General features: G+C 34.9%; 1 protein-coding gene across 7 annotated transcripts in view; it reads left to right on the forward strand.

The window, feature by feature from the left end:
- Positions 1–17,385, forward strand: part of CDH18 (cadherin 18) — a 293,583-nt gene that overhangs the window by 260,739 nt on the left and 15,459 nt on the right. For all 7 annotated transcript variants that reach the window (XM_039714880.1, XM_039714879.1, XM_039714883.1 and 4 more), the window contains 2 exons: positions 9,732–9,853; positions 15,824–15,941. In XM_039714880.1, coding sequence (XP_039570814.1) covers positions 9,732–9,853; positions 15,824–15,941 — 240 coding nt within the window. The remainder of the gene's footprint in view (positions 1–9,731; positions 9,854–15,823; positions 15,942–17,385) is intronic.

Consider the following 17,385-nt stretch of genomic DNA (forward strand, 5'->3'; position numbering starts at 1 on the left):
CTACCCCTTTGCTCTGTGGAAATAATGCTGGTGTAATAGCCCACAGTTTTTTTCTGCTTGTGCTCCTACTTCTTAAAGCACACCATTTCTATAAAAATTAATGGGCAATCCTTTTCTTTCTTTAACATGCATTGTTCTTAAACATCAGCACTTTCGTGTCCAGAAGCATTTACTTTGTTTCAGTGCAGGTGCTTCCTGAAATCTCTTTGTAGTATTAGGAAATGAGATGATTAAGTCATACTATAGTTTATGTTGAAGGATCTAGAGACTAAATCTGGGGCAGGGGGAAGGAGCAGTCATACTAACAGTAGTACTAATACTTTAAAACATAGATTCACATAGAATTATTACTATTTAATTGACTTTGTAGAATTCTTTGAAAAAAATTTTAAAAAGTCTATTTGAAAGAGGAAGAAGATATAATTTGCTTGATTCTAGTAAAGGTTTTAAAGAAGCCTTTGACAAGAGTAATGAGAATAGAAAAGCACAGAACAAATGTACAATGTTTTATAACACATGATTTAGAGGAAAGAAATATAGTCATAGTATAGTAAAACTAAGAATACAGTCTGTCCCTGTGGAAGTGGAAAAACTTAAGGCAGAGCTATTTTAAGGACTAGAATCTGTCAATTAGAATTCATTATAATGATAACACTCAATGATAAGAAGTTATTCAAATTCCAAAATTACCTCCCTAGCTAGTAAGAATTAAGGATGATTGAGAGAGATTCATGTAAGAACAAGACACACAGAAGAATGGGCTAGATAACTGAAGGGTGAAGTGGATGGAAAACTGTCTGGAATGGCAGGTTCAAAGGGCTGTAACCAGCAGTCCAGATAGCAGCTGGAGTCAAATCACTAGGAAGTACTCCCAGTGGCTTATGCAGGACACAATACTCTCTTCATTAATGATTTGGTATGTGGAACAGAGTACTTTCTCAACCACTCTCACTCTCTTTGCAAATGACACAAAACTAGAATAATGGCTGATACATCAGACTGTCATGTTGACAACCAGAAAGATCTCAGTAGGCTAGAGAAATGGGTGAACAGGAAATGAAGAGAGATTTAATAACAGGAAAATTAAAAAATGAAGAGAGATTTAATAACAGGAAATGCAAAGTTGAGCACTTGGAGAGGAATAATCCTACGCACCAGTTCACATGCAGGGGCACTAGCAGTTGGGCAGCTTTTGAAAGAAGGATATGGTGGAGATCCTGGTGGATGAAAGCTGAGCGTGAGCCAGTGATGCGCTCTTGTGCCAAAGGAGGCCAATGCCATTCTGCACATAGTGAGGAAAACTGAAATCAGCAGGCTGAGAGAGGTGATCCTTCCCCTCTCTACAGCCCTGGTGAGACCACATGAGGAATGCTCCCGCATCTGGGCTCCTCAGTACAGAAGAGATGGGGACATACTGGACATAGTCCAGTGCAGGGGCATGAAAGCATGAAGACCTGAGTATCTCTCATATAAGGAGAGGCTGAAAAAGCTCAGATTGTTCAGCCTGGAGATGTGAAGGCTCAGAAAGAGCTTATGAGTCTGTTTAAATAACTGTTAGGGGAAGTCTAGGAGGTGTCTGAAGATGATCAACATCAGGAAAGACTCATCTGAGTAGCACCTGGTAAAATGACAGGAGGCAACATGCGCAAATTGAAGCACAGAAAATTCCATTTAAACCAAATAAGAAAAATGATTTTACTGTGAGATTGATCAAAAATTGGAACAGGTCACATTGAGAGGTTGTGGATTCTCTGTCTTGGAGACATTCAGAACACAACTGGACATGGCCCAGAGCAATGTACGCTCTAGATCCAGCTCTGAGCAAAGGAGTTGGACTGGCAAATCTATGGAGGCACCTTCAAAATCAATGATTCTGTGATTTTTTTGATACTGCGAACTGTGCTTTTAACGTGGAGAAGAAAATAAAAGAAGAAAACGGAGCAAACCAGCTTCTTGATATGTTTTTCAGGTGATGTTAACATCAAAAGTTTATTGGAGTTAGTAAAATACTGACATTTTGATGGATAATAACTGTGCATCTAATTTGGAATGTGATGTTTTAAATTCAAGATAAGTTTATATTTTAAAGATTTTAAAAGTACCTTTTAACTAGGAAGTTGTCACTTATTTCTCTTATGCAGCTGGTTATCATGGAAGTGTGTAGAATGGATTTCTGGGTTTATTAGATCATTAGGAGTTTTGGGACCAAGTTGTGGTGCTCCTGATTGCCTCCAAAATGCTCTGCAGTGTCTGAAAATGGAAAATCAGACAATTTTCCACTATTTGCTTAAAGGACCAACTTGAATGCAATGGGTGCAAAAACTTGTGATTGAAGGGACAATAAAGAATTCCTAATTTGTAAAGCTGTGGAGAGGCTGCATGGAATAGGAGAACTGAAATAATGGTGTTTCATGCCAGGTTCTGTCAGATCCCCCAGACTTAATGAAATCCTATCAAGTGACTGCAAAAAATGACCACGATAAAGGAACCTGAATATAGAGCTTTGACACCGTAATCGATCAGAAATCAAAATAATGAAGAGACATCACTGCGTGGCTGATTTTACAGAAAAAACCCCCAATAAATCTCCAAGATGTTAAAAAAATCAGATATTGGGGAAAAAAAAACCCAACCAAACAAATATATTTCTCTTTGTTTATACATCTCCTGTATTTACTTTGCCATGCATATTTCTTATGAACTTCAGGGGAAAAAATGCCAAGGTCTTGAGTTAGGGCAGTACTTCACTGACAAACTATGCAATACTCTATGTTGTATGGGAAGGATACCAGGAAATAGTTATTGCAAAAAATTACTAAAAGAAATAACTTTTAGACACATTTAAATAGAGTGCCAACAAACCCTGCTCAGAATTTAAATATGTGAAAATTTGGGGTAACTCACCAGAATAAAAGCTTGGAACAATCATTGTACAAGACTTAGAGTAAAAAACATTAAAGTGTCTTTCCTAATTATAATATAAGTAGTTTTTAATAAGTCTTGGTAAAAACAATAACAGAAACATGCAGTTAAATTCAGAGAAAAACAGGATTCACAGAGACAACTAATAATATGCAGCAGTGAAGTATAAACACCCTTGAGTTGCTGAATAATGCAAGTCCTATAATTACAACAAATAAACAGATAAAGTGTATTGTTACAGTGAGGTGTGGTTATATGTGTTCTTTAGAATCACAGGGATATTGCTACCCATATTACCATCATTAAAGAGCAAGGTTATCAGAAGAATTTGACAGTTCTTTTTCATATTTTATATTTGCAGAAAAGAAACTAATAAGATTTGGGTAGGGCTTTAAAATATATTACTCCTGAGAGCAGTACATGAGGTTGTCATATGGAGAAGGATAACTGAAGCTAGAGGGGAAATATAAAGTATAAATAGTATTTCTGTTAATACTATTAAGAGGCAAGCTGATTTATTTTACAAAAAGTGAATTCAAAAGACAAAATGCACAATTATTTTTTGTTTATTTTGAAACACATGAAAGAAACATATGCAATGCCTGAGGAAATAAGTCTTTGGGGGAATACCTTCCTGGCATACAACACTAAAAAAGAATTTGTGTCAATATATTTTCTCATTTTAATTTTTTCCACATAACCAAGAATTACTCTAATAGCTTGTGTCAAATAATCAGTTTTTAGAAAATGTTTCCTTTACAATATCTTTAAGAAAATAGTCGAAATCAGAACAAAATGCTGTTGCAGTTTTATAAACCCCTAACCATTTGTATCTGGTGGACAGCAGCATGATTGTTTAATACCAGTGAATTTGTTGCGAGATTCCTGCCTCAGTTTTTCTTTGAAATAATTTTTTTCTTACAATAAATATAAACTGTCCTCATAGTGATTTTTGGTCTCAGGTTTGTTTTTTTTTTTTCAAAACTGGTAATTTTTTGTAGCAATAGAGAATGGACTTCAAGAATGAAATTCACTACTTTTTTACAGTATAATTAGAGGGAAATACCATGTTTTGTATTGTTTTATATATATATGATTATCTCTATAGGTATGTTACAAAAACATAAATAAAATTGTTACCATAAACCCTGACTTCAGCAAGGAAGAAAAAAATCACATTCATTCTTTATCTTTGACCTCACTTGCATTCTGCATTCTAGTTTAGTTTCAGAAAGATTTTTGGTATTGGTAGCATCTATTTTTTCTTTCCAGAAAATAGAATCTGCCACAAAAGCATTTCCCTAAATCTGAAAGAGATTAAAGTAGATTTTAAAAACAAAACTACAGGGTTTTGAGACTGGATTGTTCATGGTGTAGTGACAATGACCTGGATATCTGCTATTTTTTTACAGGTGAGAGCTGGACACAGTACTGGTACCCAGTCCAAACTTACCAATGATGGTACCAAACTCACCATTTCTCTAGCCTGTTGAGATCTTGAATAAACTTACCAGTTTACTTTCAGGCTTGGCAAGCTGCCTGCTAATGCATCACAGCAATATGAACTTATAGCATCATAAAATCATTAAGGGTGGAAAATACTTCCAGGATCATTGAATCCAACCATTTAGCCAGGAGAAAAGGAGAATTAGAGAAAATGCTATTGCTCTCTACCACTGCCTGAGAGGAAGTTCCAGCAAGGTGGGGGTTGGCCTCTTCTACCATGTAACAAGTGAGAGGACAAGAGGAAATGGTTTAAAGTTGTACCAGGGAAGATTCCATCTTGATATTAGGAGAAATTTCTTCATTGGCCAGGCACTGGAACAAGCTGCCCAGAGAAGAGGTGGAATAACAATTTCTGGAAGTTTTCAAAAATCATGTGGATGTAGCTGCATCTGCTGTGTTTTGTTTTTTTGGTTTTTTGTTTTTTAAATGTGCTTGCCAATGCAATACAGAAAGCCTACAAAAAAGCTGCTTTAAAAAATCTAACAGTTGTTAGATTTTTTAAACTAACAGGCAGTTAGTTCTCCAGCCTGCTCCAGAAATTATGCTTCTAATTCCAATTTCAATGGTTATTCCCTGTTTATATTGGCTTAGTCATTGGCTTCTAGGCATGCTGGATTTTCTTCTCCTGTTTCTTTGGGAAAAGCAATGATGAAGATATTCCTACGTTATCATCTGGAGTAGGGTATGGCTCTTCTTACCTACCAAGATGCGGCCCTAGAGAGGGGATAGAATTTTGAATCATATGGCATTTACTTCCCCTTTGAAGCTTTATGACAGAAATCTCAAAAAGGAAATTTCTAGCCACAGAACCAGTATGTTTTGTGGTGTCCTGCTCTAATCAGGCAGCACCAACATCGTCTGTGAGAATTTTGCTTGCATTAAAGCAAGAGAGAGTTTCCAACTTGGAAACTCTAAATGTTTTTGGTCTATTGCAGTGCTATGATTATTACTATTACTTCTGCAACTGCTGCTATAACTACTACTGTGATACAAGAGAAGTCATCAATGCCTTCAGCTTTATATTTATCAGTAAAATTTTGCTACAAGAAAAAAACAGAAACATTTGCTATCCATTTTCAGGTAACATTATTTAGAAGTACCCACTTCCTTAAAATGAAGACTGGAACATTAAACTTATTCTTAGATTCTGCATAATTTTATTCTTGACAGAAAATTCAGTTTATCACATATACATCATCCTGAATTAAACCCAGTATTTTATTAATATTGCCACTCTCACTTGCATGTTGGACATTACTTAGGCTTCTTTTTTTTGGTAGTATATTTTATCCATCCTATATCTGTGTTTATTCTTCTAATGTGTTAAAACTAATCATTATTAGAGAAATGTGACGAGTCCTTTGTACTTCTCTTTAAAAACGAACGGTATAGAGAGCTGGTTTAATATCCTAAGTGTTGGTTTGCATTGTAAAGTCTTGAAAAGGTGTCAAATGGAAATCCATTTGTAAATAGTTATAAACCAGTCTACGGTTAGCTAACTTACTAAAACAAATTTAAAAACCAAGAACACAAAACAAGCCAAAAGCAAATAAACAAACCTACAAAAGATTGTTGATGTGAGGACTTCTATTCTGAAATTCATTCAGATAGAATATATTTTATTAAGTCTATGGGAATTTTCTTAGTGTGAAAATAAACTCTCAGACATCAGTAACTATATTAAAAATCTTTCTTCCTAAAGAGGGGTTTTAAAGTTTGCCCACTGAAACTAATAGAAGAGAAGATTCAAGGCTTCACATTGGCTGTTAATTGGGTCTTCTGTATATTTAGAGTGGACTTGCCAATGGAGGATGTGAATATGAGGATCTGGATAATAAAACTGATTTACTTTACAGATATTTAGCATTCTGGAAGAAGTATTTATTCTGGAAAAAGTCTCAAGCATAAGAAAGCAAGTCCCTAGTATAGGTGAATAAGAGCAGTGTTTCTGCTTCAGGTGCCCCTGAAAACAGACAGCATTCATTTCAAAAAATATACTTTTGAGGCATAATGCTAATAGGACACAGAATATTTTGTGATGTGCAGGCCTGAAATGTATGTCAGCACTGATTATCTTAAAACTGGAAATCTGCCATGCTGCTGCAGAAAGAAATTTGTGTTATTAAGAGAAATGTATTATTAAAAGTGCCAGTTATTAGAGTGGTTTGGAGATTGCAGGTGAATGGTATTCTTGAAAAAGACTGGAGTATATGTTGATTCTCAAAATCAAATCTTAAAAAAAGGAAAATAAAAAAAAAAAAACATATTCCCATAAATTCCTTTTCATTTTATTCCCCCATTATAAACTGCTCTGTTGTCTTGCATGCCAATTTAGGTTGTATGCACACTGTTCAAGACTGTTTTGGTAAGTGGTGTTCATACTGTACCATTAGCATTTTGTACCGAGTAGCCTGTCTGAATGGAAATTTGCCTGCAAATGTCAGTGATTCCATGAGGTACCAGCTTCCAGAGAGTTACTAATATTACCTTGTGCATAAAGAGCTCTTTTGAACTGAAGACGTATTTATAACTTCTTCATACTGTAAAAGAGCTGCAAAAGAAATAAAGGCAAACTTTCTGAATCTCCATAAAATATCTCTGTAAAACTACTGCAGATCTAACTGACTAAGATTGCTCTGGGTAGTAGTGACAGGCATACAAGAGGACACATTCAAGGTGGGGCAAAGAGGTCTGCAGCACTGTACTGAAACAAAAGTATTTAGCTCTTTTTGTCATGCACTGGACTAAAAAGTTTGATTTTTTCTTCCCCAGTAACTATAGTCCAGGCCTACAGAGAAATCATTTATCTGTGGTACCCACTACTCTCTGCTCTCTCTGCTTTTTTCTGCATCTTCTTGGATGTTTTCTGCCCCTTCATACCTTTGAAGATGGCCCTGCTTTGAGCTGGAACCTGGATCAGTGACCTCCAGAAGTTCCTTTCAACTAAGATTTTTCAGTGATCCTAATATTATCTGATAATTACAAATTCTGTTGCCTTCTTGCTAAAACTCTTCCAGGTTTTCTGTAGTATTAAAATGTTCAAATTCTTCATTATAGTTTATGAATCTTGTCAAAAATTAATTTACTAATCTTTAACCATTTACAGTTTTCTAGCTCCTTATTAAGCTTTATGTATTCTCTCTTTGTAGGCATTGTGTCCAACCTTTCATGTATACCACTTTCTAGTTCACATACTTCACAAATTATATCAAGAACCTCCCCAACAAAGCCACAAAACCAAAGTTTCTTTGAGCCATAGATATCTTATTCCGTAGTTGTAAGTACAGGATTTTTTAATTTCATTGTCTGATTTCATTAACAGAGGACATTACCTAAATGATTTGCAAGCTAAATTTAAGTGGGCAGTAAGTAATGTTAAATCTATACTGCCTGTGTTGTTCTGCACAGTCTTTTGACCTACCTGCAGGAAATGAACAAACATCTCTTTGTAATAACACTCATACTGTAAATGTTCTCCTGGAGAGAAGATTGCTTCCTTCAGAAAAAAAAACCAGCAAAGATAGATAAATGGCTCCCTTCTCCCAAATACTTAGTGGGCAGCCAAGTGCAATTCTTCCGTCACTTTTATATCCCTAGCATTTAAACTGTCCTCAAAGTTTTTTATTAAAGGTGTTTTTAAGACAGCAATAGAAAGCCTCATTCTTGCCTGAAAACAGGAGAGATAGTCTAGTTTGTCTCTTATACAAAGATATTTATAGATTAGGGGTAAAGCTGAAAAAAACAGAAAAAGAAAATTCCAGCAAGATAATGGCATTTGCAAGCCTATAAATGTCTTCTAACTTCTGTGCATGTTCTTTTAACTTCTAATGCTAATGGTACTTGGGAATAGCATTCCTCTGCTAGTTAAGTCTTCTGTTGACTCTGTTATTTCCTTTCTATTAACATTTTATGGGAATGATTAACTAAGTTTCAAAAATATTAAAATAATTGTGTGAACACACATGTTAGTTGAAGAGAGAATGTGAAAATTCCGAGGGAACTTCTAAGACCTAGATCCTTTAGCTAGTATCCCATGTGGCAAATAAAAATCCAAGATCTCTCCATTTCTCAAATAAACTTCAACATTCTCAAATATTCCTTCAGTGGGAGCCTACATCACTGTTGGTTTTAAAGCCAAGTATGTGCCTAGTCAATGCTTTCCAGAATTCTGAGCAGAGATCATTAAAGGTGTGACAAATATAAGGCATTTTACAAATGAACCTTTTTAAAAGAAACATGGTAAACTTGGACTACTAACATTTTTTTTAACTTGTTTTTTATTCTCATGAGCACAGACATGAACTTGTAAAACATCAATCTATAATACCCCATTCTTCCATTTTAGTCCATTTGAAATATTGGCTTTACTGTCTTCTACTGATAGTTTAATTGGTAAATGCAAGATGAAGTTTGTCATCTAACTGATTGATACTTGTACGGACACCAGAAAGCTTGTATTAGATAAGTATAAAAAGTTTAAATACGTAATTCTTTCAAGAAAATAAAATTACCTTAGTACTTAGAAGTAAAAACAAGGGTGTTATGGACTGAAAGAAATTGTGGGATGTTTGGTTTTTTATCCATTTTCTCACGGGAAGTGTATTCTTATTGAAAGGATTCTATTTATTGTGATTTTTTGAGGGTTTAATCTTTCTGAGGGTGAATTGTCATGAAAGTACAGATCATAGCCTAAGGCATTGGTACTTAAATATTGTTTTCTTTGTGCAAAACCCTGACTCACTTCTGCTAAACTTTCTTTCTTTTCTTCTGCTAAAACACACTCACTAACTACTGTGTGAAAGACCATGGTAACTTGTGAGAAACCAGAACTCAAGCTTGGGAAAAGTTTATATATACCTATGTGTTTTATTATTACATTTGCATTTTACTTTCTAAACCCTTTAAGGAGCTTTGAAAAAGAAAAATGCTTTAATATTTTTTGTATTAGATTTAATTCAATACTGTGATGACAGTTTAACATTCATTACCAAGAAATTGATCCATTTTTGGCATACAGTGTGACAATATAAGTCCAGCAACTTCCTCCCACTTCATTTCCTGAGTAGCTTGTATTTGATTTGTGACTTACGACTCATGCCATACTTCCCAATCTTTTTAACTGTTATTTTTTCAAAACAGTTAATGAATCACAACAAACAATCTTTTAGTGTGTTGTTACCTAAATTTCTGTAGATGCATCCAGTTTTCATCTAGTTATTGTGTTAATAAAGCACTTTTAATTGAGATTGACATGCAATTTTGAGTACTTTAAAAGGTTTAATATCATCCTGTGTGTTTTGCAGACAATCCTGGGCTAGTGAGCCACGTTCCAGTTGGTGTTAGAATCCTGGATGTCAATGACAATCCTCCCGAGCTTGCCAGAGATTATGATGTAGTCGTCTGTGAAAATACAAAGCCTGGTCAGGTAATTCTCACAGATCTATTTTTCCAGTGATAAAGAACAATTGCTTTGTAAATGTCACATATGTCAGAAGTTTGGAAGATATAATAACTCTTTCTGATTTCACTTTAGCATTTTGTATTTGATTGAAAATTTAATTGTATGAGGCAAAAGGGAGAAAACTTTGGCATTTGTTCAATATCTCTTGTTGCTGCAAAAAAAAAATACTCAAGCTATCTTCTGTAAAGACAGGTAAAACTTTAATCCTGTCAGATAAGGGATAGAATTTGACAAGCCACTATCCTGAACAAAGTGAATAAAGCAGGTTTAACATCTCTGATTTGAGTGCTACATGGCAGTAATGTTTCAAATGCAGCTCACTGAAGTGGCTGGTGAGCATGGCTCACATCCTCACTCTTTGCTTGTTGGCTGCCCTTGCCTATAAAGGGTTGTTACACAAAAGATCTTAAATGGGTTTTCACAACTATGAGGATGGGAGGGCAAGAACTGTGACTGAATAGCTGAATCATACTCTAGCCACTGCTCCTCTGATTGATGCACATCATTGCAGCCCAGTTTGACAGTTTTGCAAAGTGCTTTTCCTTTTCTGCGTAGACTGTTTTACCTACAGCAGTGAGCTTGTTTTGCATTATTGCACAGGCTGTATGTTTCAATTTTGAGCTCATATATTTCCTGAAGAACATATTACTAGTAATAACATTATTTTCATCAATTCCTTTAAAAGAGTGTACACAAATGCATAGTGACACATTTCTGTTTTTAAAGCTGAGACTATAAAAATGCCATATGTCATCTGACTGTAGCCTGATCAAAGTTATCTTCACTCAACCAGTAGCCAAAAACTGGCACCTAAAGCATAGTATAAGAAAAGAGCAAGTGTGTACGATACTTACCAGAAATTCTTCCCTGGTATCAGATCTTTTGCAGGTAATTTCCTGATCTAAATGTGGTTTGTGTATTTTTAAATAATCCTTTAATAACCATCTCATATGAACCTGTCTAACTTTTCCTACAACCAACAAGCATTAATTTTTAATATCTGCTACCTCAAGCACCTAGAAATTTTGTAGTTTAATTGGATGCTTCAATAAGACCTAATTTTTTTTTTAATCTTTCCATACTGTCTTCAATCAATATTTACCAGTTCTCTTGGGAGAGAAAGAGGGAGTACAGCTGAACTCTCATTACCACTGTGACATGCAGAAATCTCTAGCACATTGTGCCTTAGCTGTCTCTGAGTCAGTCCTACTAAACTGGGGCCATTGGTGTTAAAGCCCTTCCAGACTTTTGATCATTCATCTTTTCCTCCTTTAAACTTTCTCCAATTCCTCTCTATTCACCTTGAGATAGAACCAAGATTTAAGATGCAGGTATGCAGTGGTTTAAAATTTTTATAAAATTTCATGCTTCATAGTATATGATAATCTCTGCTTTGATCTTTAGTACTTTCACAGCAATTTCTAAGAATGACTTTTCTTTTTAACCACTAGTAAGCATGGAATGCACAAAACTATGCCTGCCATAACACCAATGTCATTAAAGGTAATCATCAGATCAGAGATCACCATCATGTGTGTGAAGTTAAGACTTTATGTCAATGTATAATGAATTTCCTCTGTCTTTGTATTGCCTGGCTACTGAATATTGCAGCGTCTTTAATGTCAGCCCTTCCTCTTTTCTTCTTTGAACAATTCAATATCATGAGTAGATTTGGTGGGCTGATAATCATACTCTTTATAAAAAGACATTTATTATTACTCTGATCAAGTGGCCCAGTGTAAGCAGGAAATCACCGTGGCTTTCTCTCCTTGTGTAATATACAATTTACAGAAGAGATTCCATTTCCTGTCTTTAGAGCAATTATGTGTGCAAGGACCCTCTTATCTAATGATTGTATAGTGTTACTCAGTGCTCTTATTGAGACACTGGAAAATCCAAGTAGGTCTGTCTGAATAGAGCTGAATATCTCTTATTAAATGTTTATTAAATTAAAAAGAATCTTCTGAAAACCTCAAATAAATGTAAATATAGAATAATTAAAACTTTTAAAAAACAAATGTAAGAAAAAATATCTTTTTTAAGCATTAGTTGCAACTGATTTCAACTTTTTCTAATAATTTTAAAAACATATTATTTAACAATAAATGATAAATTCTTATAACCAATAATAAGGTAAATCATGCAGTGTTCAACAAATATGAGGGAGGGGCATATATACTGATTGCAGAAGAAGACAAGTGTTCCATATGCTATAAAGAGTTCCCAGCTGGGTGGTTCTGAATCACTGAAAAGACAGTATAACTTTGACTTATCCACCATCCTGTGAGAATGTTCCATAAGATTTATGTCTAAATAACAAATTCTGTACTGCTGGGGACATCTGCTTGACTTAGGCTTCCATGTTGCACTGTCCTGTAAGGTTCATTATTTCTTTCCTCAGCACATATCTTTTGAATTTTTTTGTATGTGAGATAAACTAACCAGTAGATAGCCATTGAAAGACTTCTTGTGTTTGCTTGTTTATTATAAGAAGACTTTTTTTATGGAGTGAAATCACGGTATCATCTAATCACAAAGCCTGTCTCCTGCCTTTTTTCCCTCCACTGCTCTGTTTTTTGAAAAAAAAAAAAACCCAAACAAAACCAAAACCAAACCAAAACAAAACAAAACCCCAAAACAAAAAACAAAGGAAAAAAAACCAAAAACGAACAAACAAAAAAAAACTTCAAGTGTTTAATGCTTCACTTAGTAATCATATAGTTTAGAAGACAGACTAATTAACTGCAACAGATTCCAAGTGAAGCCTGGTTGATATTATATTTTGAAGTAGATGAAAGAGTTGTGATTTGATCTTAGGTGACATTCAGTCATGGAGAATACTGACTTCTAGACACATACTGATTTTGCGAATGACTGTGAAATTTAGCCAATGTAGAAAAATGACATTTTGCCATCTTCCAAAAAGGAAATCAATGTTAGTTGGCAAGGAATGCCTCTGCTATGTGTTTGTCGTGTATATTTGCTTGTTTATTGATTCAATTCTAAAATGATTGTGAGTAGAATTTAACACTTGCTCTCTGTCCTTTTCAATTAGTTGTCCTCAGTTCTTGAAATTCTCTTTTTTCATCATGTCTTGCCTTTAAAAAAATGTCATGACCCTTCAGTTTTCTTCTATCAGTGTTGTCAGCTGGGCTTTACTGAAGCTGAGATGATGTTTTTTATTTTAATCAGGCTTGACAGGGTACATGTTAATGTCTGCTAATTGGCTGTTAAGTACTTGACCAATTAATTGGAAAAGGGTTAATAGTACATTTGGATGTCAAGATGATGTGTACTTTTGTTTCTCACTGATGAATGAATGTCTTAGAAATATTTTCTGAAAATATGTGACCTACCTGTTTAAAAACAGGTCTCTAAAAATGTTTTGACCTATCCTGGTAAAGATAAAATATTTATTTTCTATGTGAAAAAGCAAAACTTTTTTACCATGTGGTCCTATACTTTTTATATACATTCATGAATTCAGGGAATACTTGAATTTACATGTGTGAAATCAGGGAATATAGACAGTACATTTTGAGTTTTAAAGTTAGTCTTAAAACCAAATAATTTTTACACAAGTCGTGTGTCACTGAGTTCTTGATCAAAGGTGTTTTTGTGCAGAATGGCATGCTCTTGAAGCAGCATTCTGTAAAATGTCACAGAATGTTTTATGTAGCATAGGGCAACAGGATGAAAATTTATCCACCATGCTGTCAAATAAAAGCTGAAGCTGCATGGCAAATTGACTTATATTTCACTGAGAAACAGCACTGGGGATTTACAAAAAATATTTAATAAATAATTTATTTTTCTTATGGTCTTACCTGAAGTTTTTACAGATGTGTATGGCATTTAATGACATTTTTAGTATTTGAAGAATAACAGAAATAGATTATCTTGAACATAGTGTTCTATCACCCCTTTTTTGTCTTGCTGTGCCAAATATTATTTCAACATAATGAACTAAATATATATAGCTAAGAAAATTCTGGTTTTACTTGGTACTTTCACTAACAGTTGTGCCACCTATGCAAAATTCAGTAGTGAAAAATTAACTTTTGACAAAATTTTCAACCAGTATTGCCACAACATAAGTAAAAGTCATATGCATTAGATATATCAGATTTTTTTTTGTATTGATCTTACTCTGCTCCACTTCAGCAAAAAGTATTATGGCAAACTAGCAAAATATTATTGGCAACCATCAGAAGTACTGTTAATTGTCTCAGAGGCATATAGTAAATGCAATGTACTTTATTCTATATAGTGAGTGGAATAAGCATTATACCCTATTGAGTTGTCATGGTTTAACCCCAGCTAAAAACTCATCCCCATGCAGCCACTCGCTCACTTCCCCACCAGTGGGATGGGAAAGAGAATCAGGAAAGTAGAAGCGAGAGAGCTTGTGGGTTGAGATAAAGACAGTGTAATGGGTATAGCCAAAGCTGTACATGCAAGCAAAGAAAAGCAAGGAAATGACCAATTCCTATGGGCAGGCAGGTGTTCAGCCATCTCCAGGAGAGCAGAGCAACAGCTTGTGTAGCAACACTGACTTTGAAAGACAAACACCATCACTCCAAACATCTCTTCCTTCTTTCTTCTTCCCCCAGCTCTATAAGTCAGCATGACATCATATGATATGGAAAATCCATTTGTTCAGTTGGGGTCAACTGTCCTGGCTGTGCCTCCCCCCAACTTTTCCTGCACCCTCACCCCCTCGCTGGTGAGGCCGTGCAAGAAACAGAAAACACTATGGTGCTGGGCAAGCCCATTGCTCAGCAATGACAGAAACATCTCTGTGTTACCAACACTTTTTCCAGCACAAATTAAAACCATAGTCTCAAACCAGCTACTGTGAAGAAAATTTACTCTACCCCAGCCCAAACCAGAACATAGTTTAAAAAATAAATTTGTTTTGCTTCTCTTAAGTGAATGGAGGTAGAGATCTCTGTGGTGTCTTTCAGTTTTAAAACAGACCAAGCCACTGGAGTCTATGCTGTGTGTTTTAGGTTCAGTCCAGACTGACTATAGCTGAACACTGAACAGAAAAATTCTTATGAAAAGAGCACTTTCCCTCCCCCCTTTCATGTTTCCCTCAGGATATCTATCAGTTCCGTGCAGCAGTCTGTGTGGGCTTCACTGCCTATACCACAGGAACAACTTTTATTGGATTCCACTTTAGCACTTGAGTTTCAAGACCCAGCATGAAAATGAAAGCAGAGGTAGAAATACGTTTTGGTCCCACATTCCAAGAGCTTGGATCAATTTTAGTTGAAAGTAAATTTAAAAAACCACCAGGGCTTTCGAAGGCAAAGGTCCTACCTTTCAAAAATACCTCTTTCAGACATGATTCTGGCTACATCCAGTTCTGTTGCTTTTGGGCAAACTAAATTAAAGCTAGGAGTGGCTTCTTTTCTTCCTGTTCTATTCTCTGGCAATTTAAAACTGATTCTTAACAGGAATTATTTTAGCAGAGATATGGTTAGCAAAAATATTTTAGTTAATTCTTTTTCCTTACCAATATTGAAGTACATTCAATTATTGGGACACCAGACAGATGACACTTCACATAGACCATCCCAGTTCAGCCTATATTTTGGGTCCATAAAACCAGATATTTAGCTAAAACTGTAATTCAGGAAGTCAGCAGGATACAATGAAGATGGTGATAATCTCTACACCGAGTCCTGACCTTATCAAAACATCAGAAAATGTAGGTCCTTTAGATGCTTTTACCTGGCTCTGAAGTGTGGTTTCTAAAATATTTCCTGCCAGAGAAATCAAGTTAATGACCCAGTCATTTCATCTGTTGAGTTCAGCAGCAGTCAAATAGAAAATTAAAATAAGGTAAACTTGAGCATCCTGCTGAGGTCAGGCACTATATGGGTCAAGTTCAAATTTCAGCACATTCACTGTTAATTTTTATTTCAGGTAATTCAGACTATCACTGCTACTGACAAAGATAACTCTGCGAATGGTGCAAGATTCCATTTTTCTCTTGATGAAGGGCTATCTTTGAATCCCAACTTTACTCTAAGGAACAATGAAGGTAAATGAAATACATAAATCTCAAAGGAATGGGCTTCTGTTTTGTCTGGGCTGTCTCAATTGAAAGAACAATTTCCATGCATTTCCTGACAGAAATGGAAAACTGTAATATGTCATCACTGAGCTGTTGGATATCAAGGACATGTGTAGACAATATATTGCAAACTATGAATAATGAGATATTGCATTTTGGATTTATATTCAACTTTGTTTTAGCATTTATACTTCATACTTTCAGGAATGTTTTTGAAAAGTGGATTAATTAAAATATGTAAATTTGTTCTACTTTTAGGTGAATAGCACTGATTGGGTACTGTCAAGGTTATTGCCAATTATTGCTTAAAGGAGAAAAAAATTAAGGGGCATAAGTATGGAATTCATGCTTACCTTTACAGATATGACATCAAGAGCAGGTCTTTCTGTGGTTCCTGGATGGTAGTGTCTCTCTTTGTGCCATTCCTAAGAATGACTTTGTTCCTAGACATTGCAATCAGAAATTCATAGCAGGTAGTCCCAGAAGGAAAACAGCCCTCAGAGTCTCCCAGACAAGTGTTTCTGAACATTTCTGGAGTGAAAAACTGTCTAACTTCCAAAACCCAAACCTAAATTAGCTTTGCTCTTGATCAATTATTACCTTGTGTTCTCTGCTTTGTAGCCTGATGAAAATAAGAGTAAAAAACGTTAAATGGTTGTCTAAATTTTCCTCCTGAGACTGTGGGGCTTTCTTTGTATGCCTATGTGGAAATGAATGGGATTTGCTTTGTTTTACAGATATTTGTTTGTAGTACTGCTGTGGAATACATTCTGAGATCTTACAGATCACTAGTCCTCTGTAATGCAGTAACTCCACCATTGTTATATTTAGTACATACAGTGATATTGAAACAATTCTTTACAGACTTTTTTATTTGTAAAATCAATCAGGGAAAGAGATTACATAATCTTCCTAAAGAATCTGTTCCAGTGTTTAACTATACTTACATAACAAAACTAATCATGCTATTTATTTGGAATACATAAATGGATTTAATATTCAAGTTTCAAAATATATCAATAAATATATATCAGTATTAATAAATAATCATAAATATTCCAGAACTAATTAATGTATTAAAAATATTCCCTAAGTGAGACTCCAGCACTTTCCCAGATTAATATATCAATCCCATTCAGATTATGATGGAGCATTATAGAAAAAGCCAGACTGTTGTTCCTGAAATGGAAGATGGGTACTGTTACATACTTCTGTATTTTAGTCTGTGTTTCCAATAAACTCCTTGACTATTAGACTGTGACCCCATGTGAAAGACCATGTGCATGTTCATTTCAATACAATATATTTATATCAAGAAGTTTTTTTGAGTAGCTCTACTAAAATTGTGGTTTGTGACAAAGTACATACTTTATGGTTTCAAACATATTTAAAGCTGGATCTGTGTCATGTC

This window comes from Passer montanus, unplaced genomic scaffold (genome assembly GCF_014805655.1).
Source record: "Passer montanus isolate IOZ18808 unplaced genomic scaffold, ASM1480565v1 scaffold31, whole genome shotgun sequence".
Classification (NCBI taxonomy): domain Eukaryota; kingdom Metazoa; phylum Chordata; class Aves; order Passeriformes; family Passeridae; genus Passer; species Passer montanus.